The 27731-nt window shown below is 46.1% G+C and overlaps 1 protein-coding gene across 16 annotated transcripts in view; it reads right to left on the reverse strand.

The window, feature by feature from the left end:
* Positions 1-27731, reverse strand: part of ERC1 (ELKS/RAB6-interacting/CAST family member 1) — a 409085-nt gene that overhangs the window by 192182 nt on the left and 189172 nt on the right. For all 16 annotated transcript variants that reach the window (XM_054168189.1, XM_054168181.1, XM_054168180.1 and 13 more), the window contains one exon: positions 279-414. In XM_054168189.1, the coding sequence (XP_054024164.1) occupies positions 279-414 (136 nt within the window). The remainder of the gene's footprint in view (positions 1-278; positions 415-27731) is intronic.

Genomic DNA, 27731 nt, shown 5'->3' on the forward strand with positions numbered 1-27731 from the left:
ATCCCAACACCGACACGGTAACATTACTGCACCGGTGCACTTCATGACCAAGCCGACAGTTGAAACCGGGTTTCTCTTTTATGAATTGGAGTAAACTACACAGCAACTGAGAGAGGCTGCTTTCATTGAAGTGCTCTGGGGTAGCTGTGTCCTCTGAAATCATCATTGACAAATTTCTTAGGTATCAGCTACAGAGAAGGATCAGGAAGCACAGCAGAGAGTGAGGTGTCCCAGCCTGGCTGACCGGCCTGGTGGCTTCCATCAAATTCCCACGTTACCTGAAGCTGTTGGGAGCTGTCATTGAGATTATCCTCTCGTCTCCTGGCCTCCTCCAGCATCTGTGCACTCTTCTTTTTCTCCACTTGCTCTTTGTGCTTCAGATTTGCTACTTTCTTATTTTGATCTTTAACTTGTCTGTAAAAGAAAAGAGCACTCTGTCAGCCCCAGCACTGGGCAGCTAGACTGGGGAAGAGTGGAACCCACAAGCACCATCACTTCTTTGTGAGGCCACCAATGACAAACTTATCCTCTCAGGGGTTAATGCCACCAAAAGAACTCTTTGTCTTGCACATCACTGTTAGCCTAAACGTGGGATTTTCTGAAACAAACCCCTTAATCATCATCATAGAATCACAGAATCCATAAGGTTGGAAAAGACCTCAAAGATCATCAAGTCCAACCTGTCACCCAACACCTCATGACAACTAAACCATGGCTTCAAGTGCCACATCCAATCCCCTTTTGAACACCTCCAGGGATGGGGACTCCACCACCTCCCTGGGCAGCATATTCCAGTGGTCAATTACTCTCTCTGTGAAGAACTTTCTCCTCACCTCCAGACTAAACTTCCCCTGGCACAGCTTGAGACTGTGTCCTCTTGTTCTGGTGCTGGTTGCCTGGGAGAAGAGACCAACCCCCACCTGGCTACAACCTCTCTTCAGGGAGTTGGAGAGAGCAATGAGGTCTCCCCTGAGCCTCCTCTTCTCCAGGCTAAGCAACCCCAGCTCCCTCAGCCTCTCCTCACAGGGCTGTGCTCAAGGCCTCTCCCCAGCCTTGTTGCCCTTCTCTGGACACCTTCAAGTGTCTCGATGTCCTTTGCAAATTGAGGGGCCCAGAACCAGACACAGTACTCAAGGTGTGGCCTATCCAGTGCTGAGTACAGGGGCAGTTAATCAAAAGATGCACTTGCCCTCTTGTGCCTATGTGCCAGGAATCTTTTCCCTGTGTACCTATAGACAACACAGACACTCTATGGCCTGGTTTGCTTTGAGTACCACCTGATCTAATGCAAAGAAGATGGGAGGATCAAAAGGAAAAAATAATGAACATGACTTGAATGCAGAGGACTATCTACAAGATCTAGGCAGTCTCTTTCCAGAAGTAGAACTGTTTCTTTTCAACCTCAAGCCCTACTTGTTTACTAGATATTTTGAGGGATTTCCTATCCTTTCTTTTTACAGAAACAAGACAGAAGAAGTAAGAAGAAACTACTTCAGAAAGCATGCACACTTTCCTTTTCACTTGCATCTATGAATTACATTTGATGATCCTGGCAACTACCATCGCCTGCAGACAGGGGTTTGGCCTTTCTGGGCATTAAGACACATGAGTATTGAAGCTAATTACAGACTCTTTAATCTTAGCCTCCCGACCACAGAGAGCTTAAGTCTAAACTTTGAGTCCAATGAAAACAAAACAGGCTAGCTTTGCTTCCTCAGCCCTTTTCTCCATAATTATATCTGGAGTTTGGATTTTGGACTAAAAGACAGATTCTTTGGTCACAACATTTCCCCCAAACATCATGCGAGTAGTAGAGACAGCTCTTTAATTTACTGGTTGGAAGGGAGAATGATCCCACTGGCTTCATCTCTGCTATGTGATCCACACAGAGAGGGAAGAATGCTTCATCTGTGTTTCAGAAATAGTTTTAGCACAGATCACAAACAGCTCCCCTTTAATAGTTTGTTCAGGACTGGTAACGAAAGCACGCTCAGGAACACATCTCTCTGTGATATGTATGCTCAAATCGTGTGGCGTATGGCTCAGAAACAATGCAAGTTTGACGCTGAGCTCTGCTATTTGCAGTGTAAGCCAACTGGAGCTGGGGAAATGGCAAATACAGCACATGTTCCTTGGTGCTAAACAAACTTCTGTTAGGGTGAGAAAGTACTGATGGCCTCCAGAGACGAAGAAGGAAAAAAACAAAAGGAAACAAAAAAAGACAATCCTTTTGTGATGATGTTACAAATGCATTGGCATCCTTAACTTGTCTGACACTTACAGCTGGGTTGAGTCAGGATGCTCTTTAAACACAACCAGTATGATTGTGAAGTTATTCTAACCCAGTGCTGCATGTTGGCAACGGGCTCATTGCCCACTTTGAAAGCAGACTGTTCAGTGATTAAACAGCTTCTTGGAAATATTGTGTTGGCACTAGCTCAGCTTGTACAACACACAGTCCTATCTGTCCAATACAATAAGGATGGGTGGACTTCACAACTAAGACAGTATCACAGTATCACCAAGGTTGGAAGAGACCTCAAAGATCATCAAGTCCAACCTGGCACCACAGAACCCATGACTAAACCATAGCACTAAGTGCCACATCCAATCCCCTCTTGAACACCTCCAGGGATGGTGACTCCACCACCTCCCTGGGCAGCACATTCCAATGGCCAATGACTCTTTCTATGAAGAACTTCTTCCTAACATCCAGCCTAAACCACCCCTGGCACAGCTTGAGACTGTGTCCTCTTGTTCTGGTGCTGGGCGCTTGGGAGTAGAGACCAACCCCCACCTGCCTACAACCTCCCTTCAGGGAGTTGTAGAGGGCAATGAGGTCTCCCCTGAGCCTCCTCTTCTCCAGGCTAAGCAACCCCAGCTCCCTCAGCTTCTCCTCACAGGGCTGTGCTCAAGGCCTCTCCCCAGCCTTGTTGCCCTTCTCTGGACACCTTCAAGTGTCTCAATGTCCTTCCTAAACTGAGGGGCCCAGAACTGGACACAGGACTCAAGGTGTGGCCTAACCAGTGCAGAGTACAGGGACACAATGACCTCCCTGCTCCTGCTGGCCACACTATTCTTGATGCAGGCCAGGATGCCATAGGCCTTCTTGGCCACCTGGGCACACTGCTGGCTCATGTTAAGGTGGCTGTCAATCAGCACCCCCAGGTCCCTCTCTGGCAGCTCTCAGCCACTCCGACCCCAGCCTGTAGCACCGCATGGGGTTGCTGTGGCCAAAGTGCAGCACCTGGCACATAAGACAATGAAGAAAATGAGAATTCTTATTTAACTTCCAAATCAAAATTAGGAGAATTAATTGTTTTTTTTATACACTTGCAAATCTGGATTGACCTGCTAGGGAACTGGGTCTGTGTTAACATAACCTACTGGTTAGGTAAGGGGCAGCAATGTTAATGAAGCCACAACACTCATCAAAGTATGGCTGAAGTAGAAAATGGTCCAAAATATGCATCTCAAAGAAGAAAAGTATTTATAAGGATACATCCTCTTGACACCTACCTTCTCATGTCTGAACCCAAATCAATGGCCTTCTAATATATGAGGTAAGATATCCTGGGACATTGGAGTGAGGAGGGGGCAGCCTCTTATCCTTGGTGGCAAGAGACAGGAGCAGAGGAAATGGTTCCAAGCTTTGCCAGGGGAGGTTCAGGCTGGATGCTAGGAACTATTTCTTCCCAGAGAGGGTTCTCAGACACTGGAATGGTCTGCCCAGGGCAGTGCTGGAGTCGCCATCCCTGGAGGTGTTTAAGCAGTGTGTGGAGCTGGCACTTAAGGACATGGTTTAGGGTTGACCCTTCAGTGCTGGGTTGAAGGTTGGACTGGATGACCTTGGAGGTCTCTTCCAGCTGGATGTTCTCTGTGATTCTGTGAAGCTCAAGCCTTACTAAAGCAGCTTACAAGGTGGGAGTTGTGAAATTACCCAGTGCTTGCAATATGCAGATCAATCTCCCTGACCGTATGGAAACTTCAATTGAGGATGTCAAAGAGCAGCGGAAGTTGGGCTATAAACTTTCAAGGCACACAGGTGTCTGTGGCATTACCTGAAATTTGACCAACTGTTTAACAATATAAACTGAGAAGGTGATGTGAAACTTGGAACTTATAAATCTAAAAGGCTTGCAGTCACCTGATGCATGAAAACACATCCCATGTCAGTGCCCATGGCAACAAGTGATAATGCTCACTCTCACAACACCTCACACAGAGAGCGATGTGAAAGGTTTGCCAGACACACACCCAGAGCCTTGAACATCTGCACTGTGAAAGTTCTGTGAACCCAAAGAATTCATACTGTGATTCTGTAAAGAATTCTCCAAGTTCTGCTCTTCAGATAACTCTATGTCTTCAAAGCCCAGGTCAGAGAACCACATTTTTTTATCTATAAACAATATTTTAAATACACACACAGACATTTGTAATGTCAACAGACCTCAAAAACATGAGCAATGGCAATGAGCCAATTCACTTCACATAGAATAGAATAGAATAGAATAGAATAGAATAGAATAGAATAGAATAGAATAGAATAGAATAGAATAGAATAGAATAGACCAGGTTGGAAGAGACCTTCAAGATCATCACGTCCAACCCATCAACCAATCCAACACCACCTAAACAACTAACCCATGGCACCAAGCACCCCATCAGGTCTCCTCCTGAACACCTCCAGTGATGGTGACTCCACCACCTCCCCCAGCAGCCCATTCCAGCTTGAGACTGTGTTCTCTTGTTCTGGTGCTGCTTGCCTGGGAGAAGAGACCAACCTCTGCCTGTCTACAACCTCCCTTCAGGTAGTTGTAGAGAGCACTAAGGTCACCCCTGAGTCTCCTCTTCTCCAGGCTAAGCAACCCCAGCTCCCTCAGCCTCTCCTCACAGGGCTGTGCTCCAAGCCCCTCACCAACTTTGTTGCCCTTTTCTGGACACGCTCCAGCAAGTCAACCTCCTTCCTAAACTGAGGGGCCCAGAACTGGACACAGGACTCCAGGTGTGGCCTAACCAGTGCTGAGTGCAGGGCAGAATGCCCTCCCTGCTCCTGCTGGCCACACTGTTCCTGATGCAGGCCAGGATGCCATTGGCCCTCCTGGCTGCCTGGGCACACTGCTGGCTCATGTTCAGCCTACCATCAACCCGTACCCCCAGGGACGGGCCCCAACCACCTTCTCGGGCAGCCTGTTCCACCACCTACATGGGACTGTTCAAGGGGAATTAATTAAAATAATCCAAATAAGGAAGAGAAACTTGTAAATCAGAAGATTTCAGACGTAAAAAGAATTTGCAGATGGGAAGATGTGTGTAAGCAATAGAAAAACAGTGGAAGAAGAGAAAGCAAGAAAAGCAAGCATCAAGCCACTGTTGCCTGAGTCCTCGGGAGGAGTTTTCCTCTCCCATCAGATGAATTGCTTCATTGGCTCTTTTACCTATCAAAGCTTTCAGAAAATTCCCTTTTTCTGTACTGCTGTACATTTTTTTTTGCATGTCAATAGTAAAGCCATTGTCTTTTACTGTTCTGCACATCAGCACATAGAGCTTTTCATTCTTCTGTGGATTTTCATGCTCAATATTAATGTATCAATAACCTGGTTATCCTTTTTTGGGGGTGGGGGGGGAGGCATAATTGGAGATGTTGCTCTTTGTAAAATAAAAGGTGACAAAAGGTTAACTGAAAACATGCATAAGTCAGTTTGAATTTTTATATTTCTATTTGAATACACTTCTCCTTCACAGTCACATGCCTGACACAGAGGAGTGTTTTTATAATAACCCAAGTGTAAGCACACATTTACAATGCTTACTTTCAATCTATAATGTAGAGACACACACTATATTTCACCTAATGAATGCAGGCATTAGGAAAAAAAATCCACTGAGCTTGTGCTCAAGCTATAGGAACAGCCTGGGTTATTCATCTGACTCAGGCACTCCAGAAAATATTTTATGTGTCATTCAGCTGTGTCAGAAAGATTGTTCAGCTTGAGCCGTCACCGATGTAACATTACCACCACCCACAGGACAGTCCACTGCTGCAGCTACCAGTCCTGATGGACAGATGGACTTTACTGGCTTTAAAGCACACTTTGCTCCTCAGCGTGAGGAGAAGGCCAATGGCATCCTGGCCTGCATCAAGAACAGTGTGGCCAGCAGGAGCAGGAAAGTCATTGTGCCCTGTGCTCAGCACTGGTTAGGCCACACCTTGAGTCCTGTGTCCAGTTCTGGGTCCCTCAGTTTAGGAAGGAGGTTGAGACACTTGAAGGTGTCCAGAGAAGGGCAACAAGGCTGGGGAGAGGCCTTGAGCACAGCCCTGTGAGGAGAGGCTGAGGGAGCTGGGGTTGCTTAGCCTGGAGAAGAGGAGGCTCAGGGGAGACCTCATTGCTCTCTACAACTACCTGAAAGGTGGTTGTAGCCAGGAAGGGGTTGGTCTCTACTCCCAAGCAACCAGCACCAGAACAAGAGGGCACAGTCTCAAGCTGCACCAGGGGAAGTTTAGTCTGGAGGTGAGGGGAAAGTTCTTCACTGAGAGAGTCGTTCGCCATTGGAATGTGCTGCCCAGGGAGGTGGTGGAGTCACCGTCCCTGGAGGTGTTCAAGAGGGGATTGGATGTGGCACTTGGTGCCATGGTCTAGTCATGAGGTCTGTGGTGACAGGTTGGACTTGATGATGTTTGAGGTCTCTTCCAACCTTTGTGATACTGTGATGAGTTAAATTGATGCAGTAAACAACACACACACACAGAATCACACAGAAAATATCTGCTTGGAAGAGACCTCAAAGATCATCCAGTCCAACCTTTGACCTGCAAAGGAAACTGCATGCAGTGAAGTAATAGGTTTGTATTTAATTTATAATTGCCAGTGAGTTTTCTCTAATAAAATATTAGCTTTTGCAATGTATGCTATAGAATCATGGACTACAGTAAGTTGGATCCCATAAGCATCATTGAGTTCAAGTCACAGAACCACAGGAAATCCCTTTGGAAGAGACCTCCAAGCTCATCCAGTCCAACCTTGGACCCAGCACTGCAGGGTCAACATTAAACCATGTCTCTAAGCACCAGCTCCACACACTGCTTTAACACCTCCAAGGATGGTGACTCCAGCACTGCCCTGTAAACTTAGTCACCTAAAACTAATCCACGTGACTAAGAGCATCACCCAGACTCTCCTTGACAGGCTTGGTGCCATGATCACATCCCCGAGGAGCCTGTTCCAGTGAACAACCTGTTCCTAATGTCCCACTCACAGCTTCGTCCTCCTGTCCTACAGCGGGTAACCAGAGCTCGGCAGCGCCGCCTCTGCTGCCCCCTCGAGGAAGCTGAGAGCATTGCGTAAGGTCTCAAAGCACCTAGTACTTTACTCCGGACGACCACAGCATCACAAACATATTCGGTTGGAAGAGCCCTCCAGGCTCATTCAGTCCAACCCTCGACCCAGCACTGCAGGGTCAACACTAAACCGTGTCCCCAAGTGCCAGCTCCACACAGTGCTTAAACACCTCCAGGGATGGTGGCTCCAGCACTGCCCTGGGCAGACCATTCCAAAGTCTGAGAACCCTCTCTGGGAAGAAATATTTCCCAGCATCCAGCCTGAACCTCCCCTGTTGCATTTCCTCTGGTCCTGTCTCTTGCCACCAAGGATAAGAGACTGCTCCCTCCTCACTCCAAACTCCCTTCAGAAAAACAATGAGGTCTCCCCTCAGCCTCCTCTTCTCCAGCCTGAACACCCCCAGCTCCCTCAGCCCCTCCTGGTAGCCCAGGGGCTCCAGGCCCTTCTCCTGCCTCATCTCCCTTCTCTGAACATGCCCCTTCTTCTCTTGTGGAATCAAATGGAGGAGCCATCTGAAGGATTGTAATGCTACAGCAAAACACCCTACAATGGGAGAAAATTCCAGGAGATACTGGAAGGTAGGACACAATCACCTAAACACTCCAGATCCTACTAGCAGTCTTGTTCCTTAATAATTAGATGCATGGGGGGTGGGGAAAAAGGAAATTTTTACTGGTAAAAGCCCAACCCCAACAGAATAGGGGGCTAGTGATCTAAGCTGGGCTGATTGAAAACTGTGCCCAACTCACTACATCACCCCACTGCTTCCTTCAGCATTTCTTTGTCTTCAACCTCTGCCTCACCACATATTTTAGCTGGCCATATCCTTAACCTTACCTTACCAATTCAAAATATCATTAACACAGTGACATAGCTGGGCAACTGGGTTTGGGGTTCTTTTATGGTAGTTTTGGTACACAAAGCAAAGTATTTACATTCTGGGAAGAGTACCAGAAAGAAGCCAAAGAGAAACTCTTCCCAGAAATGCAACATTGATTTGAAAGTAAGAAAAGCTTCTTCTGAAAGGTTTTGCTTTAGATTTTAGTTACTCAAAACTCAGTGCACTATACCAGTGGTTGATCACCAAACCATGGAGAATAATGTCAGTGTTTGGAAAGCCTAATTGCTTAACCTCAAGAAAAAGTGAGGAAAGGAAGCTAAGTGGTGAAGGAAACAGGACTAACCACATCACACAGTCCCAGCGCCACAACTGGGCGTCTGACAGTCAAAGGAAAAGTTGCCAAAGGCTGAACGACGTTCCTTATCTCATGCATTGAAAAATGAGCATCAGGGTGTTACAGAAGATGCACAGGGAAGTTATTAGTATGTGTGGATCAATCTTTTTAGAACAACAAGCATTTTCTGGGCCTCTTCCTTTGCTTTGTTGGGCTGTGCCTAGCAATCCCAGCTTGCTACTATTCTTCAACACTATACAAAGGTCAAAAACCAGTGCATCAAGTTACGAAGTAAAAGAAACAGTAATTCCATTATGCTTTTCAAACAGCTTGGTTTAATGTTACTACCTCTATTGTACATTGCATCCAGGCTAAAACACCAATCAGTGTGCTTTGAATGCGTTACCCTTGCTCAGCTGCAAGCCTGGCAAACTCCAGCACACGGTTACCTCTTCTGCTTGGGAGTCTCTGCTCCCACAGCCTCTCATCATTTTGTTACACTGCTCCTCACTGTTCTGTGCCATTTATATGACAAGCTAACATATGCCAATGAAAATATTAACAGACTCTGAAAATTTAACTGGCCTGCTCTATGTGAGCCGAGAAGTCCCACGGTGGCTTTAAGAGATGGGGAGGGTGGACTTCATTTCCTGAAGCTGGGAAACTTTGATTTTTAAAAACAAAGTGTGTGTTCAGGTCAGTGCAGGAGGGGGGAAGGCATGAAGATGAGAAGGACTATGGGAAAACAGCCTCAAACTTTAGGAGCAGCAGCCTAACAGCACCTGAATCAAGAGGAGTGGAAGTCAAACACTAGAAGCAGATCTCACATCTACACTAGTCACTGGCTTTCCTCAGTGTTAACAATGATCTGCATGAGAACAAGGCACCCTTCCTACTGCAGCCCACACATCAGCCAGCACACCTCTCACTCCAGCTACAGCAACACATGACTTTCTTCCAGAAACAGATGATGGGAAGAGATAGGAAAAGGGAGCACACGGCGTAGGAATCTTAAAGCTCAGTATAGTCAAAAATGTGAGCCAAAGCCTCCTATCTGTTAGAAAGGCATCAGAAAGAATCCTCATTATCTGAGCAGTTATGAAGGCAGAACATTTATGGACAACATATTTCAAGTAGTGAAGTGGCACAAGTTCTAAACACTACATGGCATAATAATAATAATAATAATAATAATAATAATAATAATAATAATAATAATAATAATAATAATAATAATAATAATAATAATAATAAAAAACAACCAGGTTGGAAGAGACCTTCAAGATCATCGTGTCCAACCCATCAACCTATCCAACACCACCTAATCAACTAACCCATGGCACCAAGCACCCCATCAAGTCTCCTCCTGAACACCTCCAATGATGGTGACTCCACCACCTCCCCAGGCAGCCCATTCCAACGGGCAATCACACTGTCTGTGTAGAACTTCCTCCTAACATCCAACCTAAACCTCCCCAGGCACAGCCTGAGACTGTGTCCTCTTGTTCTGGTACTGGTTGCCTGGGAGAAGAGACCAGCATCCGCCTGTCTACAACCTCCCTTCAGGTAGTTGTAGAGAGCAATAAGGTCTCCCCTGAGTCTCCTCCTCTCCAGGCTAAGCAACCCCAGCTCCCTCAGCCTCTCCTCACAGGGCTGTGTTCCAAGCCCCTCAACAACTCTGTTGCTCTTCTCTGGACTCGTTCCAGCAAGTCAACCTCCTTCCTAAACTGAGGGCCCAGAACTGGACACAGGACTCAAGGTGTGGCCTAACCAGTGCAGTGTACAGGGGCAGAATGACCTCTCTGTGTCTGCTGGCCAGAGGATACTAGAAGTCCCTAATCTGCACTACAGAGAACTGCACTAACATATTACCATTAGATATCATTTCATTACAGGTAACTAAAGGCCTTCAAACTCAGGCCCAGGCTTCTCTGAAGTAAAGTATCAGCTGTTGAACACAACTGAAGAGATGCATAATACAGCAAGAGAAACCTAACTGAGCACATGTCTCCAATGCATTCTGCAAGCACTATCAAAACCAACCTATTTCAAAGACAATAGGCTTAGTTGTTCATCTACCCCTTGATCAAATAAAACCAGAATAATCTGGACTACTTCCCAGTCATGAGGCCAAATTACACACAAAGGATGGTTCAGACAAATGCTGTTGTCATAGTATTCTCAAAAAATTTGGAAGCAAAAAAGTGTTTTAACCAACTGGCTAAAAACTGAGGGATTAATAGCAGAGATCAACAGAACAGTCTTTGGTTGAATGCAACAAGTCCACACCAAATCAAGCAAATCACAAACAGGGCCAGACACAACACACTGATCCCAACACACTCTAAAATCTTTAGGTACACATCCCTAGCACCTCATCTTTTCAGTACTCTGCAATTCCAGTTTTGTAGATACAAGCCACTGTAACTATTCACCCCAGGTAAAAAGAAAACCACAACAGAACAAACACTAATGTGCAGCTTCCCAGTTAGTTAAATTCTCATTACCTATTTCACAGAATCACAGAATCAGCCAGGTTGGAAAAGACCTCAGAGATCATCAAGTCCAACCTATGACCTAACATATAACACCTCCTGACAACTAAACCATGGCTCCCAGTGGCACATCCAATCCTTTGTTGAACACCTCCAGGGATGGTGACTCACTACCTCCCTGGGCAGCACATTCCAGCGGCCAATTATTCTTTCTGGGAAGAACTTTCTCCTCACCTCAGCCTATCTACCTGGAAGCAAGTAGTGTGATAAAAATAATGTGTACATGACCATAATTCACATCTCAAGCTGCACCAGGGGAAGTTTAGGCTGGGGGTGAGGAGAAAGTTCTTCACCGAGCGAGTCGTTCATCATTGGGATGTGCTGCCCAGGGAGGTGGTGGAGTCACCGTCCCTGGAGGGGTTCAAGAGGGGATTGGATGTGGCACTTGGTGCCATGGTTTAAGTCATGAGGTCTGTGGTGACAGGTTGGACTTGATGATCTTTGAGGTCTCTTCCAGCCTTGGTGATACTGTGATACTGTGATAATTCCATAACAAATGTGAACCTAGAAATCTGGCTGCAGAGATTGAGTTAAACATATGAAAAGTGTTTTTGAAAGCTGACAGCAACTGGACCAGGACTCTTTCATCTTAAAACCTGAAGGTACAGAGAATTAGAAGTACAAACTCAAGGTGACCTCTGCAGTATATCTGCAAGATAGTGATATGAGTGTCCCTTTGTTTAGAAAAATCCTAATGCTTTATGGACCTTAATAAAAGCATTCAGTAGTTCAACAAATAAGTTTGTGCTGTTGTGTTTTCCCTCTCCTGCCTTTGTTAACTGAGCAAACAGATGCAAAGCCAAAAATGACATCCATAAAATGGCTGATTAGGCCTCAGTGTGGATTTCTTCTCCCTGCAACATGCTGGGTTAGTTGAATTTGGCCCTAACAGTGTGGGAAGAAGTCCCAAAGGTGCTGTTCTTTTTCCCTTGAACTGCGGCGTGCAGGCCAGCCGCCCTGCGAGCAGATCACACACAGCCAGTCGCTCCCTGCTCAAGAGACCTGCACCATTTGGCTGGAAAAGGTATTTTCTAAACAGCAATAAAATCTTCCTTATGAATGGCATTTTATTGAGGTTTCAGAGGGTATTTTTTGATCTAAGATCACAGCTGTCTCTTTCAGCTGCAGCCCCACTAGCCAGGAAAGAAAACAAATCACAATACAGCAGTTTGCTCTCACACAGCCGTGAGATCTTCTCATTCCTTCTAGAATAATGCCTGAGATGACCAATAATTCAAAGAAAAATTTAATGTAAAAGGCAGCTAGGAAACAAACCCCAACATTAAATACAATGGAGGGAAAACAACATTTTAAAAGCAAAGCATTTGGGAGCCCATCCCTGGAGATATTCAAGGTGAGGCTGGACAGGGCTCTGAGCTAGTTGAGGATGTCCCTGCTGACTGCAGAGGGGGTTGGACTGGATGACCTCTGGAGGTCCATTCCAACCCAGACCATTCTATGATTCTGTAAGAAATAAGCTTATCTTTGCCTTCCAGCAAGCAACTGGCCAAGCTCTCCAGAGAGAAAAGTCCTTCTCTTAGAATGGGCAGAAATTTGGGATAACAGTGGGATAGTATCCTGTCACTTTGCTAAACACCCATCTTATGCCCTCAAGCTGACAGCTACAGACTTCAGCAAAAGGTATTGCACAGAGCAGCTGTCAAGGACAAAAAAGAAGGCATGGTGGATATACTAACTTGGTGGAAAAGGGTTTCTGGTATGAAAGAAAAACATGCATGACAACATTCAGAGTTGAGCTCTAAGAAAAGGATGTGAGGACAGTGATGCTGGCAGGACCCTTCTGAAAATAAACAAGTAAAGCAGTCCATTTCGGGACTAAAAGCCTAATGATTTATGCAGCCCAAATAAAGATCTTCTGTAATTTATTTTATCTCCTTAAAAACAAAATTAACAGAGTCACAGAATGTTTGGGGCTGGAAGGGACCTCAAAAGTTCATCCACTCCAACTCCTCTGCCAGAGCAGGGTCACCTGGAGCAGATCACACAGGAACACATCCATCAGGGTTTGGAATATCTCCAGAGAGGGAGACTCCACAACCCCCCTGGGCAGCCTGTGCCAGGGCTCTGTCACCCTCACAGGGAAAAAATTCTTCCTCCTGTTTCCATGCAACTTCCTTTGCCTCAGCTTCCACCACTGCCTCTTGTGCTGGCATTGGGCATCCCCCAGCAGAGCCTGGCTCCAGCCTCTGAGCACTCACCCTGCACATCTTTATCAACATGAATGATGTCTCAGGCTCCTCCTCTCCAAGCTACAGAGCCCTCAGCTCCCTCAGGCTCTCCTCCTAAGGAAGATGTTCCACTGCCTTCATCACTTTTGTGGCTCTGTGCTGGACTCTTTCAAGCAGTTCCCTGAGGTCCTTCTTGAACTGAGGGACCCAGAACTGGACACATATTCAAGATGTGGCTTCACCAGGGAAGAGGAGAGTGGGAGGAGAACCTCCCTCGAGGTTGTTTTCAAGCAGAATATTTCAAACAGATTTCCTGTAATTCCTAGAGACTGTGCTGGAAGAAGGCTGCAAAAGGATGGGGCTGATTGAAAAGCAATGTCAGCATTGCCAGGAGCACCTGAGCTGGGCACCATACAGCTCTACTTCCATGCCCAATGCATGAGACCAATTTCTGGTGAGGAATTCTGCCCACAATGCCTCTCATTGGCATGTTTGGCATATCTCTTACAGGTGTTTAGCAAACAGATTTATTATGAGGTATCTCCTCTTACAGAACATCCTGTCACACTGCCTTTGACAGCTCTCATCAGGTTAATATGATGGCTGCCTACTGAGACCATTTGTTACAGACCTTTGAACGCTTCCTAAGTGGGGGCCAGCAGCCTTGTTTGCAATAAATATACCAGACAGAGGGCTGAACAGCCCACAGCAACAGTGAAGATGGCTTAGATCCTCCTCTGAGACAGGCCTTCTCACACTGTCAGCTGTAGGACTCCAGAACAGAACTAGGAATACTTTGCAAGATGAGGTTTCTGGGGAACTCAGTGAATGTTGCAAGCAACATTTAGGAGTATCTCTTACAGGCTGAGGGAGCTGGGGGTGTTCAGTCTGGAGAAGAGGAGGCTCTGGGGAGACCTAACAGCAACCAGCCAGTACCTGAAGGGAGCCTCTAAGAAAGATGGAGAGAGACTGTTTGCAAAGGCCTGCAGGGACAGGACCAGGGGCAATGGCTTCAAACTAGAGCAGAGCAGATTGAGAGTGGATGTTAGGAAGAAGTTCTTTACCATGAGGGTGGTGGAACACTGGCACAGGTTGCCCAGGGAGGTGGTTGGGGCCCCACCCCTGGAGATATTCAAGAGGCTGGACAGGGCTCTGGGCAACCTGATCTAGTTGGGGATGTCCCTGCTGAGTGCAGAGGAGGTTGGACTGGGTGAGCTTTGGAGGTCTCTTCCAATCCAACCCATTCTGTGCTTCTGTGATTCATTGGAGGTTTGTGTAACAGCCTTGGAACGGGCTTGTTCTTGGCAAAGGGTAAACAAACACTTCACATCACCAGTGGGAAATGAAGAGGCTTTGTCACAGAATTGTCAGGGTTGGAAGGGACCTCAAGGATCATCCAGTTCCAACCCCTCTGCCAGGGACACCTCACACTACATCAAGTTGCTCAGAACCACATCCAGCCTGGCCTTAAAAACCTCCAGGGATGAGGCTTCCAGCACCTCCCTGGGCAACCTGTGCCAGTCTCTCACCACCCTCGTTGCGAACAACTTCTTCCTAATATCCAATCTAAATCTCCCTTCCTCTAGCTTGGATCCATTCCCCCCAGTCCTATCACTACCTGACATCCTAAAGAGTCCCTCCCCAGCTTTCTTCAGATATCAGAAGGCCACAATAAGGTCTTCTGGGAGCCTTCTCTTCTTCAGGCTGAACAACCCCAGCTCTCTCACCCTGTCCTCATAGGAGTGGCTCTGCTCATCCTTGTGGCCCTTCTCTGGACACGTTCCAGCACACTGTAAACTAAGGAGGAAATCACACCAGTGACTTGCAGCTCACTAACAACCTTGATATAAAAGTCACTGCACAGTCTTTACAAAAATTAAGGCTATTATCTGTAATGGAGGGAACAGTTCCTTTGTTTGGGAGATAAGACTACAAAACATTTCCTTTAGGAATAATGACCTAAAATCTCACATTGGATGTAGAGTTGTGACCCAAACACACCAGAAAAGAAACCACAACTTTTTTTCCACATTCCAAGTCAGTGGCCACTTTTGCACAGTATAATGCTCTCTGCCACGTTGTTTCACACAGCATGGCCTGAAAGTAAATGCTGACAAAGGAAAAGACAACAGAACAGTGAGCAGACAAGCAAGGCTCCAAGTTAAGACACCTTGTCTTGACTAATGGTGCATCAACCCTTTAAAATGGGTTGACATGTCAAATCCTGAAAAAGTGTTTGCTCTAAGGACAAAAGTACTCCAGATGTGGCCTCACTAGGGCAGAGTAGAGGGGAAGATAATGATCATTACTCTGGAACTCAGCTGCTATAAAGAGAGATGCTTATCAAAGACTCCTAATGGAAAACTGCTTCAATCCTCAAGCCCTACAATACTACTTTTTTTTACCATGAATCAGTGTGACACTGTCTCCAGGCCCTTGCACTTCTGAGCAGCAGGTACAAGTCATAGCAAGCAGGAGTGATGCAGATGACTCTATACTGTTCTTGTTCACTATTTATCACAAAATCACAGAATGCCAGAGCTTGGAAGAGACCTCCAGAGATCATGCAGTCCAACCTCCCTGCCAAAGCAGGATCACCCAGGGCAGTCTGCACAGCAATGCATCCAGGTGGGGTTGGAAAGTCTCCAGAGAAGGAGACTCCACAGCCTCTCTGGGCAGCCTGCTCCAGGGCTCTGGCACCCTCACACCAAAGAAGTTTCTCCTCATGCTGAGCTGAAACCTTCTCTCTTCAAGTTTGTATCCTTTGGTCCTTGTCTTATTGCTGTGCACCACCCAAAAGAGCTTGGCCCCCTCCACTTGACACCCACCCTTCAGATATTGATAGGCATTGATCAGATCCCCTCTCAGCCTTCTCTTCTCCAGCCTGAACAGCCCCAGGGCTCTCAGTCTCTCTTCTCAGGGGAGATGCTCAAGTCCCCTAAGCATCCTTGTAGCTCTCTGTTGGACTCTCTCCAGCAGGTCTCTGTCTCTCTTGAACTGGGAAGCCCCAAACTGGCACAGTATTGCAGGTGAGGTCTCAGCAGGCCAGAGCAGAGTGGGAGAAGAACCTCCCCAGCCCTGCTGGCCACACTTTTCTTGCTGCAGCCCAGGATCCCATTGGCTCTCTTGGCCACAAAGGCACATTGCTGTCCCATGTAGAACTTGCTGTCCACCAGCACTCCAAGGTCTTTCTCCACGAAGCTGCTTTCCAGCCAGAGAGAGATAACAAAAGCTTGGTAGATTGTAAAATCCAGCAGTTCTGCACTGATTACAGTACACAGAGCACTTCTTGATGAGTACAGATAGAATTCACATTATTTCTTCCTGTTTCCAGAAGACAGACACACTTAGTACATTTTTTCTCTTATCAGCCCTTTCCCAGGCAGACACATTGGCTTTGTTGTCTGAAAACCCCCCACTGCTTTACACCCTTAAGAGTAAGATAAAGTTATCACTCCCATCATAGCTTCCAGTGCAGAATGCAGCTGCACAGAACAGCTATTTTTGCAGGGGCTGCAGTTAATGACAATTAGGCAAACACTGACATGCACAGGGAAGGGACAATGTGGTGCTGCAATGGCTGCAATTTTCCTGCTTGTTCTTCTGAACATCATTTCATTGCTTTTCTAGACAGTAGGGATTTTGCAGCTTCAAGAGCAGTCCTTCCACTTATCCCCTTATGCTCTTGATGTATTTTCACAAGTGTATGAAAACCTCAGCAAATACCCAGCATAGCAATCAATGAAAAAACTCCAATCTGTGAAACTGTTAAATGATGAGGACAGCATGGAGAACCTCTTTAACCTCTTATCCAAACACTCTCCAGAGCTCCTAATCCTTGGCCACCTCAAACCACAGTCACATCCCCTCTAGCCAATACACTCTGAATGACAGAAATTAAAGTTATGGTTACATTGTTTGGGGAAAGGGAAATCATCACAGAATCACCTACAGCACACCACACAGGAACACATCCAGGAGGCTTTTGAATATCTCCAGAGAGGGAGACTCCACAACCCCCCTGGGCAGCCTGTGCCAGGGCTCTGTCACCCTCACAGGGAAAACATTTTCCTCATGTTTCCATGGAACTTCCTCTGCCTCAGCTTCCACCACTGTCCCTTGTGCTGGCATTGGGCATCCCCCAGCAGCGCCTGGCTCCATCCTTCCATCCACTAGGACCCCCAGGTCCTTTTCCCCTTCACTTGCTCTCCAACAGGCCAGTCCCCAGTCTATCCTGCTCCATGAGGTTGTTCTTTCCCAGGTGCAAGACTCTACCCTTGCCCTTGTTGAATTTCATTCAGTTTCTCCCTGCCGAACTCTCATCCTGTCTATTTCTGGCTGAATGGCAGCTTGTGTCAGCCACTCCACCCAGTTTGGTGTCATCAGCAAACTTGCTGACAGTGCTCTCTGTGCCCTCATCCAGGTCATTGATGAATGTATTGAGTAGTACTGACCCTGGAGGGACTCCACTAGACCCAGGCCTCCAACTAGAGGCCTTAGAAAAAAACCCAACCCAAAACTACTTCCCCCTGTTGTTCTTCACCAGTTCCAGCACAGGTGTGAGTATTGATAAAAACCTACAGCTGTATGCATAGAAGCAGAAATATCTTTGACAGATGGATTCCATAAGATTCAGAACTTTATCACCAAGACAAGGCACACCAAACTCCACTCACAGTGGCAACCAGCAAACACAGAGCACCCAACAGAAGTCCTGTTCCAGCAAGAGAAGCCGCAGTGTGTATTTCAGAGGAGAATGCTCACGAGGCAGAAAAGCCTCCTGCAGTTCAGTCCTTCAGGATCTGAAGCTGGAGGGTCATGCAAGGACAGCACTCCTCTCTCCAACAATTGCAAGTAAGCCAGTATGAGACACCGAATATGGAAGGTAGTGATGGACAACAACATTAACTTCCAATCTTTTCCCAGTTTGTGGGAGGAAGGAAAATATGCAGCCAAGGCCAGAAGTGCAGTGCCAAACCAAGGTCAGAACACTGACACAGTTTAAAGGCATCAGCAGCATCCTGGGATTCCACTCACCACCACATTTGTCACAGTGTTGATCAGGAGCAGGAAAGCCAGATGTTGGTCAAGAATCAGAACTCTAGTCACTGAGCAGTGGCTTTCTGGGCAAAGACACTGCCTGAACCCATTGCAATCATTCCTCTCTCAGGAGTCACAGATGCTTTTTACCAAATGACTAACAGCAGACTGCAATCCAAAACAGTTCCAGAGCCTTTCAAAGACTCTGAAGTAGGGCCCATGAGATAATGTCCTCTGCCTTGTACTACATGGCCCATACTGTTATTCAACAACTGCTTTTAAAACAGAAAAATAGAAACCAGCCATGGCTGGAAGACTTCAGAAGATGCTGTCTCTTGGGAGGCTTTTATTCTGTAGTTTATCACAGAACCATAGAATTCAAGGACTTGTCAGGGTTGGAAGGGACTTCAAGGATCATCCAGTTCCAACCCCCCTGCCATGGCCAGGGACACCTCACACTGCAGCAGGTTGCTCACCACCACATCCAGCCTGGTCTTAAAAACCTCCAGGGATGAGGCTTCCACCACCTCCCTGAGCAACCTGTGCCAGTGTCTCACCACCCTCATGGGGAAGAACTTCACATTGTGCCTTCAATAAATTTATCCTCTTGCTAATTTACTTATCTTAGGCCTCAGCCCTAGTTTCCTTCTGACAGCACAACACACTCAAACTGCACCAAAAGTAGTTCTGCAACATCACTGCAAGGTTCTAGACATAGATGCTAAGATGAGAATCCAACAGTTAAAGTATATATGATGGTATTCTAAAGGAATTAGTTTTGCACTCAACAGCCTGCAGCAGAGAGCACGACTAATGTTCAATCTGTTTTCTCCTTAAACAGATAAACCCAATAATATTTAAACCCTCTTGCTTCAACTTCCTGTTCCTGTGGTCTTTTTCCCTCAACAGGCTTCGTTGGGAAGTCTTCCTCCTCCTTTTCAGTGCACTGCAATACTGATTGACAGGGGTTTGACATCAATGATTTCCTTCAAGTACAAGTTTCCTCTAGCTGGGGACTCTATTCAGGCCATCCTCCCACACACACTCTGCAAAACCTCTGATTTTTCATTTTGTAGATCATGCAATCTGATGTGCAGCCTTCCATGAGATCTCAGGTTTAGCTGAAGAGACAAGAGTCTTAGAAACACCCTTATTAAAAGTGAATACTGACCTTGAGGTGAGGCTGAAGGAAGCAGCAAGTCCGGGAAGGAGATGCGAAAGAAAAAGAGTTAAGAGGTTGTGAAAACAGCGTCCAGAGGTCAGGCAGGTCGAGAATGCAAGGACAAAACAAGCAGAGCTACGTCAGGTAATGACACACAGACACAGTCCTTCACAAACACAGAGCTGAACAGCTACTTAGAAAAAGGACAGGGCAAAATACCTTTACATTAGATTACACCACTTCATCTAGAGGCAACTTTCTGTAGTCTCCAATGTGTAATAGTGCTTGGAAAAGGGAAATAAGCCAAGTGTAGAAAACTCTGGATTTACATCACATGACCAGCAAGCACCCAGCTTCCAGAGTTCTAACTAAACCTTTGGGAATGTGGACTTTGACTGTCTGAGATGTATCCCAGTGTGTTCCTTTGTGCCATCTTCTAGGGGCCCATTTCCTCTCCATGAGCGAGACACAGAGTATTTTGCTTTCCCTGTGGATGACTCAGACATGTCAAAAGGGGATAAATAGAAGGGAGACAAAAAACCCAACCATGGAGTAAAGTCTTCAAGACCTAAAGACTTATTCAAAACCAAAAGTTCATCTTTCTAAACTTTGACATTGAAGTTGTCCTTTCAAAGGCAAAAAAAGGCATCTGCCTCTTCTTTCTGCAGTGCTGCTCTCCTGAATCTCCCCTGTAAGGTGCAATCTAAAACCAATAATGACCAAACAGGAGTATTTGGGACAGTTCTCTCCAACATTGCTCAACAACAGGACTGATCAAGATAGAATGTTGGAGTTCCCTGTGTAACATGAGGTCCTGTAAGTTCATTATTGCTTTTTTTTTTCCCCCCAAATATCTCCCAATTATCTTTTGATCAGGCATCTGCTGTCAATTTCACTGATAACAGCAAGGCAAAGCAACAGGGGCCAGAAACACAGAACTTTCCAATCTCATTTTAAACTTTGTTTTCAGTCAGTGGAAGAGGGGAAAAGTAAATGTCCTTCTGTCCAAAGTGGCAATTTGGCTTCTACAACCTATGATGTGCTTCTCCTACGTCAAGATCTCACTCTGAACAGGCAGGATATGCTCTGGAGAAAAATATTTCTCCAGGCTAAGCTAACTGCTATATGCTTCATTACCCTCGGTATACAGAACCATGCAAATAGAATTTGAAGTCGCTATTTTGGCAACAACAAAGAAGGATATATTGAATAGGTCCTGGCAGCAGTTTCAGAGCAAGGTACAGCTGAGGAGTGGATTGTTAAACTAGAGTAAAGATACCTTTCAATTAACATTCTTTCAGTCAAGCTCTTCAAGGCCAGCTGCTGTAAAGGCTGTGCTATTGGAGATTTTGGGAAAGGTGAGACTTGCAAAATGCCAACCACCACATCTCAGTGTTTGACCTCAAAGTAAATGCTAACATTCCAAAAGCCTCACTTAAATCACCTGGAAAAGCCTGGCACTAACAACTCTGACTGCACTCCAAGTGTACACCCTCTAAGCTGAGCTGCAGAGCTATGGCTGCTCAAATTCAACAAAAGGGGACCAAAAAGGGAAAGTAAACACTTGGTTAGGTTGGGAATAAATGGGGGGGGGGAGGCACACATGGGACAGGAAGCTTGGCTTTTGAAGGAGTGTTATTGAGTCTGGATTACAAAAGTTTCAGAGTCTTTGTAGCTCCTGGTTCAATTGTGATGATGCTGTGATATTGTTTCTTCAGTCTAGTACAGGTCAGAATTCAGAATAGCCCTGCAGAATTTGCATTCAATCCACTACTCTTTCAACTGCTACTAAAGGTAGCAGCTTTTGCTGGCAAAAAAATGAAGGCAAAACAGTACCTGAAATGCTATTCTGAGGTCACTTGCCATTTTCTGTGTGCTACAGCAGGATTATTTAGCCAGCTGCACAGCATCTGAATGGAGAATAATTACTGCTACATATTCATTCTGCTAGGGAATAAATCCTTTCTTCTAAAGAAAAACAACCCTTGTGTAATTGCTAGCCCCTCCTCCCCTGGGTTTTACAGTGGGTCAAAACAGTTCACAAAAAGATGGATTTTTAGAATAATCATCCTGTGTGTCTGAAAGCACATTAAAACCAGAGAAAAACTGGAACTGTGCCACCAGCCAAACCAAAAACGAGGCAGGTACCTGAAATTGCCAGCTACTGGGAAATCAGTGGAGTTTTGCTACAGGCTGGAGGTGAAGCCTCGGTGCAGAGGGCTACATCAGTGAAATTGAGCAGAGGAGCACAGCCAGGAAGCAGCCCCAAGCAAGCAGGACCAGAGACATACCAAGACATGCTCATTACAGAGCAAACCAACAATTTTTAGTTTGCACTCTTTCCCTTCAAGCCAGAAGACACACTTGCAGCATTCCTCAGAAGATGCAGCAGCAGCAGCAGCAGCAGCAGCAGCGTTTCTGCCCGGCTCCGATGCCCCAGGCACACAGGGACACAACACAACTGCGGCACCGAGCGGCAGCCCGCCGCAAATCCAGGCTTTCAAAATGCCATCTCATCAGTGTCAAAGACAGAACCAACTTAAATCTGAGCACTGGGTACAGATACACAAAGTTGGTGAGATGTGAACATTTCAGAAGGTTTTCTGAGAACCAGATATATTTCAAAGCTGTTGATGGTCCCAGCTAGAATTTCCATCATGTCCCTGTAGTTAAAGGGAGCAAAATGAGTCTGAAACATCAGTCTCATACGTACTTAGGGAGAAGTTCATCTAGTCACCTCTAGTCAACCCTTGAATTCCACTTGTTTGACAGGGAGTGGATGTTTATTTAATGCTTCACCTTTCCTTCAAAGCAGTTTGATGGGGAATAATCACAGAACTGTCAGGGTTAGAAGGGACCTCAAGGATCATCCAGTTCCAACCCCTCTGCCATGGCCAAGGACACCTCACACTACAGCAGGTTGCTCACAGCCACATCCAGCCTGACCCTAAAAACCTCCAGGGATGAGGCTTACCTGGGCAACCTGTGCCACTGTCTCACCACCCTCATTGGGGAAGAATTTCCTGACATCTGAATCTCCCCATTTCTAGTTTTGCTCCATCCCCCCAGTCCTATCACTCCCTGACACCCTCAAAAGTCCCTCCCCAGCTTTCTTGTAGCCTCCTTCAGATACTGGAAGGCCACAATAAGGTCTTCTTGGAGCCTTCTCTTCTCCAGATTGAACAACCTCAACTCTCTCAGCCTGTCCTCATGGGAGAAGAGCTCCAGCCCTCTGCTCATCAATAACATGCACTTGATCTTCCTTGTGTCAGTGAAAGTGCAAAGGCTATTTCTGTTTACCTTCTCCTGTTAAAAAGAATGATGGCTGGTCTTTTCCTTTCTTATTAGTTGATATTTAAAGGGATGGGGAAGAGATGGAGAGCCATAGAGGGAGAAGGTTTGTGTGTGCAGCTGTGTGCATGAAAGTACAGATTAAAGAGCACAAACGTGACCACAGAGGGCCTGGGAGTACTAATGTTGCTATTTCATTGGTGATTACTGGATTTCCCTTTATTCTGACTGTACTCCCAGACAAGCTACAGATCCAACACTTTCACCTATGATCAGGTGACAGCCTGGTGGACGTGGGGCAGGCCTGTGGATGTCTACCTGGACTTCAGCAAGGCCTTTGACACCGTCCCCCCACAGCAAACTCCTGGCCAAGCTGTCAGCTCATGGCTTGGACAGCAGCTCTCTGAGCTGGGTTAGGAACTGGCTGGAGGCTGAGCCCAGAGAGTGGTGGTGAATGGTGCCACAGCCAGCTGGCAGCCAGGCACCAGTGGTGTGCCCCAGGGATCAGTGCTGGGCCCCATCCTCTTTAACATCTTTATTGATGATCTAGATGAGGGCATTGAGTCCATCAGCAGTAAGTTTGCAGATGACACCAAGCTGGGGGCAGGAGTTGATCTGCTGGAGGGTAGAGAGGCTCTGCAGAGGGACCTCGACAGGCTGGACAGATGGGCAGAGGCCAAGGGCAGGAGATTGAACACATCCAAGTGCCAGGTGCTGCACATTGGCCACAGCAACCCCAGGCAGTGCTGCAGGCTGGGGCCAGCAGGAGCAGGGAGGTCATTCTGCCCCTGTACACTGCACTGGTTAGGCCACACCTTGAGTCCTGTGTCCAGTTCTAGGCTCCTCAGTTTAGGAAGGAGGTTGACTTGCTGGAGCATGTCCAGAGAAGGGCAACAAAGTTGGTGAGGGGCTTGGAGCACAGCCCTGTGAGGAGAGGCTGAGGGAGCTGGGGTTGCTTAGCCTGGAGAAGAGGATGCTCAGGGGTGACCTTATTGCTCTCTACAACTACCTGAAGGGAGGTTGTACACAGGCAATGGTTGGTCTCTTCTCTCAGGCAAACAGCACCAGAACAAGAGGACACAGTCTCAGGCTGCGCCAGGGGAGGTTTAGGCTGGAGGTTAGGAGGAAGTTCTACACAGAAAGAGAGATTGCCCATTGGAATGGGCTGCCTGGGGAGGTGGTGGAGTCACCATCATTGGGGGTGTTCAGGAGGAGACTTGATGGGGTGCTTGGGTGCATGGTTTGGTTGATTAGGTGATGTTGGATGATAGGTTGGACACGATGATCTTGAAGGTCTCTTCCAACCTGGTCTATTCTATTCTATTCTATTCTATTCTATTCTGTTCTGTTCTGTTCTGTTCTGTTCTGTTCTGTTCTGTTCTATTCTTTCTGCATCAATTTTATAAAAGGAAGCTTTTGGTGGGTTTGGTTTTTTGAGGTTTTTCACTCCTTCCACACTAATTTGTGAGTATGGATACCTCACACCACTCATAGATGGTAACTGCAGCAAAGCTCCAAACCAGCTTTTGAAGAGGTGTAGTCAAGGCAGGTAACAATGGAAACCTGATATGTAAACTCAGCTCAGCATTTACATGCTGTGCTTTCTCCTCTGCTTTTGCAATTGTTGTAATTATATCCCAGCTCTGGCACTATACTCCTCTAGCAGTCAGGTCTTGCTAAACAAAGCCCAGCATTCCACCATACAGGCCAGTTGTAAATCATCAGATGACAACTCCTATATTCATCAGAGTTAATAGGCAGAAGGAATGCTTGGTAACCACCTTGGTTTGATGATAAAAATAAACAGGACATTCCTCAGGGAAAAAAAGCCTTCAAAAAAGTTCACAAGCAGTGCTTCATGTTACTCATAAGGATGTCTCTAGTGTAAGGTCCTTCCTGGAGGATCCAGGATCAGATCCTCAGTTTTGGACTAGTAGGTAACACAAACTTCCAACCCACTGCTGAATTTAACAAAGGAGATGGTCTCTGGTTGCCCAGAGAGGCTGTGGAGTCTCCTTCTCTGGAGCCTTCCCAGCCCTCTCTGGATGTGTTCCTGTGTGACCTGTGCTGGATTCTATGGTCCTGCTCTGGCAGGGACTTGGACTTGAAGATCTCCAGAGGTCCCTTCCAACCCTAACATCCTGTGAGGCTGTGAATCACTCTGTCTATCAGTCCTGCCTGCTCGAGCATGGAAATAATACCAGGGCTTAGGTGGTTTAATGATGGGATAACACAACAAGCTCATTCAGCCAAAGCCTGCACTAGCCCTGACCTCTCACCATGGCAAGGAGTGGACTAATTTGGGTTCTTGGACCTTGTTTCAGCTGTTTCTGCAATGTCACAACATTTCAGTTTCTCCCAAAACACAGGAGAAGGGAGAGAACGGTGGGGGAAAGGACAGTAAGTGAAGGCCACATGGGAAAAGGATATGCCATTATGTTAGAAAGGTAAGGATAGACTGAGAAGTCACTGTAAAATCACTAGGGCAGATTTGTTTCTGCTGCTCCCTGCAGATGGGTTTGCAATTACTGGAGGGTTTCTTCTCTCTTTTATCTTCTTAGATGCTGGCTTCAAAAGCAATTAGTGACTTTGAGTGCTGATTTTAGGGCACTTGAACAAAGGCTGACTTTCAGAGGGCAGATGCTTGTCTTCTGAAAACAGACATAATGTCAAACATCTTAAGTAAAGGTGCCTGCATCTCATATGCTTATCTGTTTAGAGCAGCGATGTTGAAATAAAATGGACCAGTTTTTCCTCTCTGAAATTTGATATGGGGCTTCAAGTGTAATGTTCACCTGGTATGATGACAAAGCAAGACTGAGAAGAAAGAAACTACCCCTTCATTTCCTAGCTTGGAATTGATGAAAATCTTAATGTTCAATAGCTCTGCGTGCCCAGAGCTGGAGCTGGACTACCCAGACGGCTAACAACTTTCCATCACAAACCCTTAGAATAGAATAGAATAGAATAGAATAGAATAGAATAGAATAGAATAGACTAGACTAGACCAGACCAGGTTGGAAGAGACCTTCAAGATCATCGTGTCCAACCTATCATCCAACACCACCTAATCAACTAACCCACGGCACCAAGCACCCTGTCAAGTCTCCTCCTGAACACCTCCAGTGATGGTGACTCCACCACCTCCAATTGCTTGCTATACATGAATAAATGTTGCTGAAATTTGCAATGAGAGGTATCACCTTACTGGGTATTTTGGGGGCACAATTTCAGCTATATCCTTTGGACACCAAAGGCAGCACTCTCATGGAAAATGGTTGTGTCCCTTTATCTTGTGCCTCACACAAGAGGTGAATTAACATTACATGGCCATCTTTATTCTGGAATGTCCTAAGTTTTGAATGGTCAATCCCAGAATCCTAACATTCAAGTAAGCTGGTGGATTGTTGAGGGAAATAGATGAGGAACACAACAACAAATTCTGCCTTGAAATACTATGCAACCATGAGATAAATCTATTCTATAGAAGCAGAGAATCACAGAATGGTCTGGAAAGGTTGGAAGGGACCTCCAAAGGCCATCCAGTCCAACCCTCTCTGCAGTCAGCAGGGACATCCTCAACTGGATCAGCTTGTCCAGGTTGCTTTTGTGATTTATGATGCCAAAATGGATAACAGTATTTTAAGGTAATGTTTAATTATTTTGGGTTTTCCCTATGCCTGAATCAGAGTTCAGCTTCTTGTTTGGAGAGCACTCAGCAGTTACTATAATACAGAACTACACTCAGACCAGCTCTCAGGGGGAGCTTTAACAGTGATGAGTCTGATTTCACAAACACTTTTTGGTCTTTGACAGTGACCCTTTTACTTGGAAGTTTAGGCCTGAGGTGAGGAGAAAGTTCCTTATTTACCCTGATGTGGTCCTTTTTAGGAATTCTCTAAAAAAAGTTATTTAATAATCCACAGAAACAACCAACTTGAAAAGCAAAGCAATTGTGATAAGATACAAGTAATGGTTTGAAAATACATATTTCAGCTGAGTTGGGGCTCTTCAGCTTGGAGAAGAGAAGGCTCCAAGAAGACCTTATTGCAGCCTTCCAGTATCTGAAGGGGGCTACAAGAAAGCTGGGGAGGGACTCTTGAGGGTGTCAGGGAGGGATAGGACTGGGGGGCATGGAACAAAACTAGAAATGGGTAGATTCAGATTGGATGTTAGGAAGAAGTTCTTCCCCATGAGGGTGGTGAGAGCCTGGCACAGGTTGCCCAGGGAGGTGGTGGAAGCCTCATCCCTGGAGGTTTTGAAGGCCAGGCTGGATGTGGCTGTGAGCAACCTGCTGTAGTGTGAGGTGTCCCTGGCCATGGCAGGGGGGTTGGAGCTGGATGATCCTTGAGGTTCTTTCCAACCCTAATAATTCTATGATCCTACAATTCCAACTTGCTGACTTAGGGGATCATTTACTGATATAGATTCTTTTACACTATTCTAGGAAACCATAAAGCTGATGAAGAATGCAGCCAGTTTTTCTCCCCATTTATCCTTCATGGGCCACTACACAAACACATCACTGTCTCAAAGACATACAGTGTAAGATACTTCCTTCTATTGCCCACATTTTCAGCACTCCCTTGAGATCACCCCCTGTCTGTTAATCTTTTGATCTTGTTTACTCTTGAGAAGAAGGAGTACACCTTTTGGCTGCCATATATTAAAAGCTTGAAGGTGTCTTCTTGAACAGGGCATCCTTTAATGCTTTTTGGAGAAACTCCTTAAAATCTCCCTTTTATAACAGCCAGAACTCCCAGCTGTCTTTCACAGGCCTGCTGCTGTTCCAAAGCTGAGTATTGTCTTCCTTTGTTCCCAAATCAAAGTCAAGTTAGCTTCATAAAAATAAAATGGTAGTGCCTTGTGTCTTTACAAGGACCACCTGTCATATACAGTCAGCATGACAGATTAAATCCATTTCATGTGTGTAACTCAAATGAGGACTTCCATAGATATTCACTGAGTGCTTACTCCTG

Source organism: Dryobates pubescens, chromosome 15, assembly GCF_014839835.1.
Source record: "Dryobates pubescens isolate bDryPub1 chromosome 15, bDryPub1.pri, whole genome shotgun sequence".
Classification (NCBI taxonomy): Eukaryota; Metazoa; Chordata; class Aves; order Piciformes; family Picidae; genus Dryobates; species Dryobates pubescens.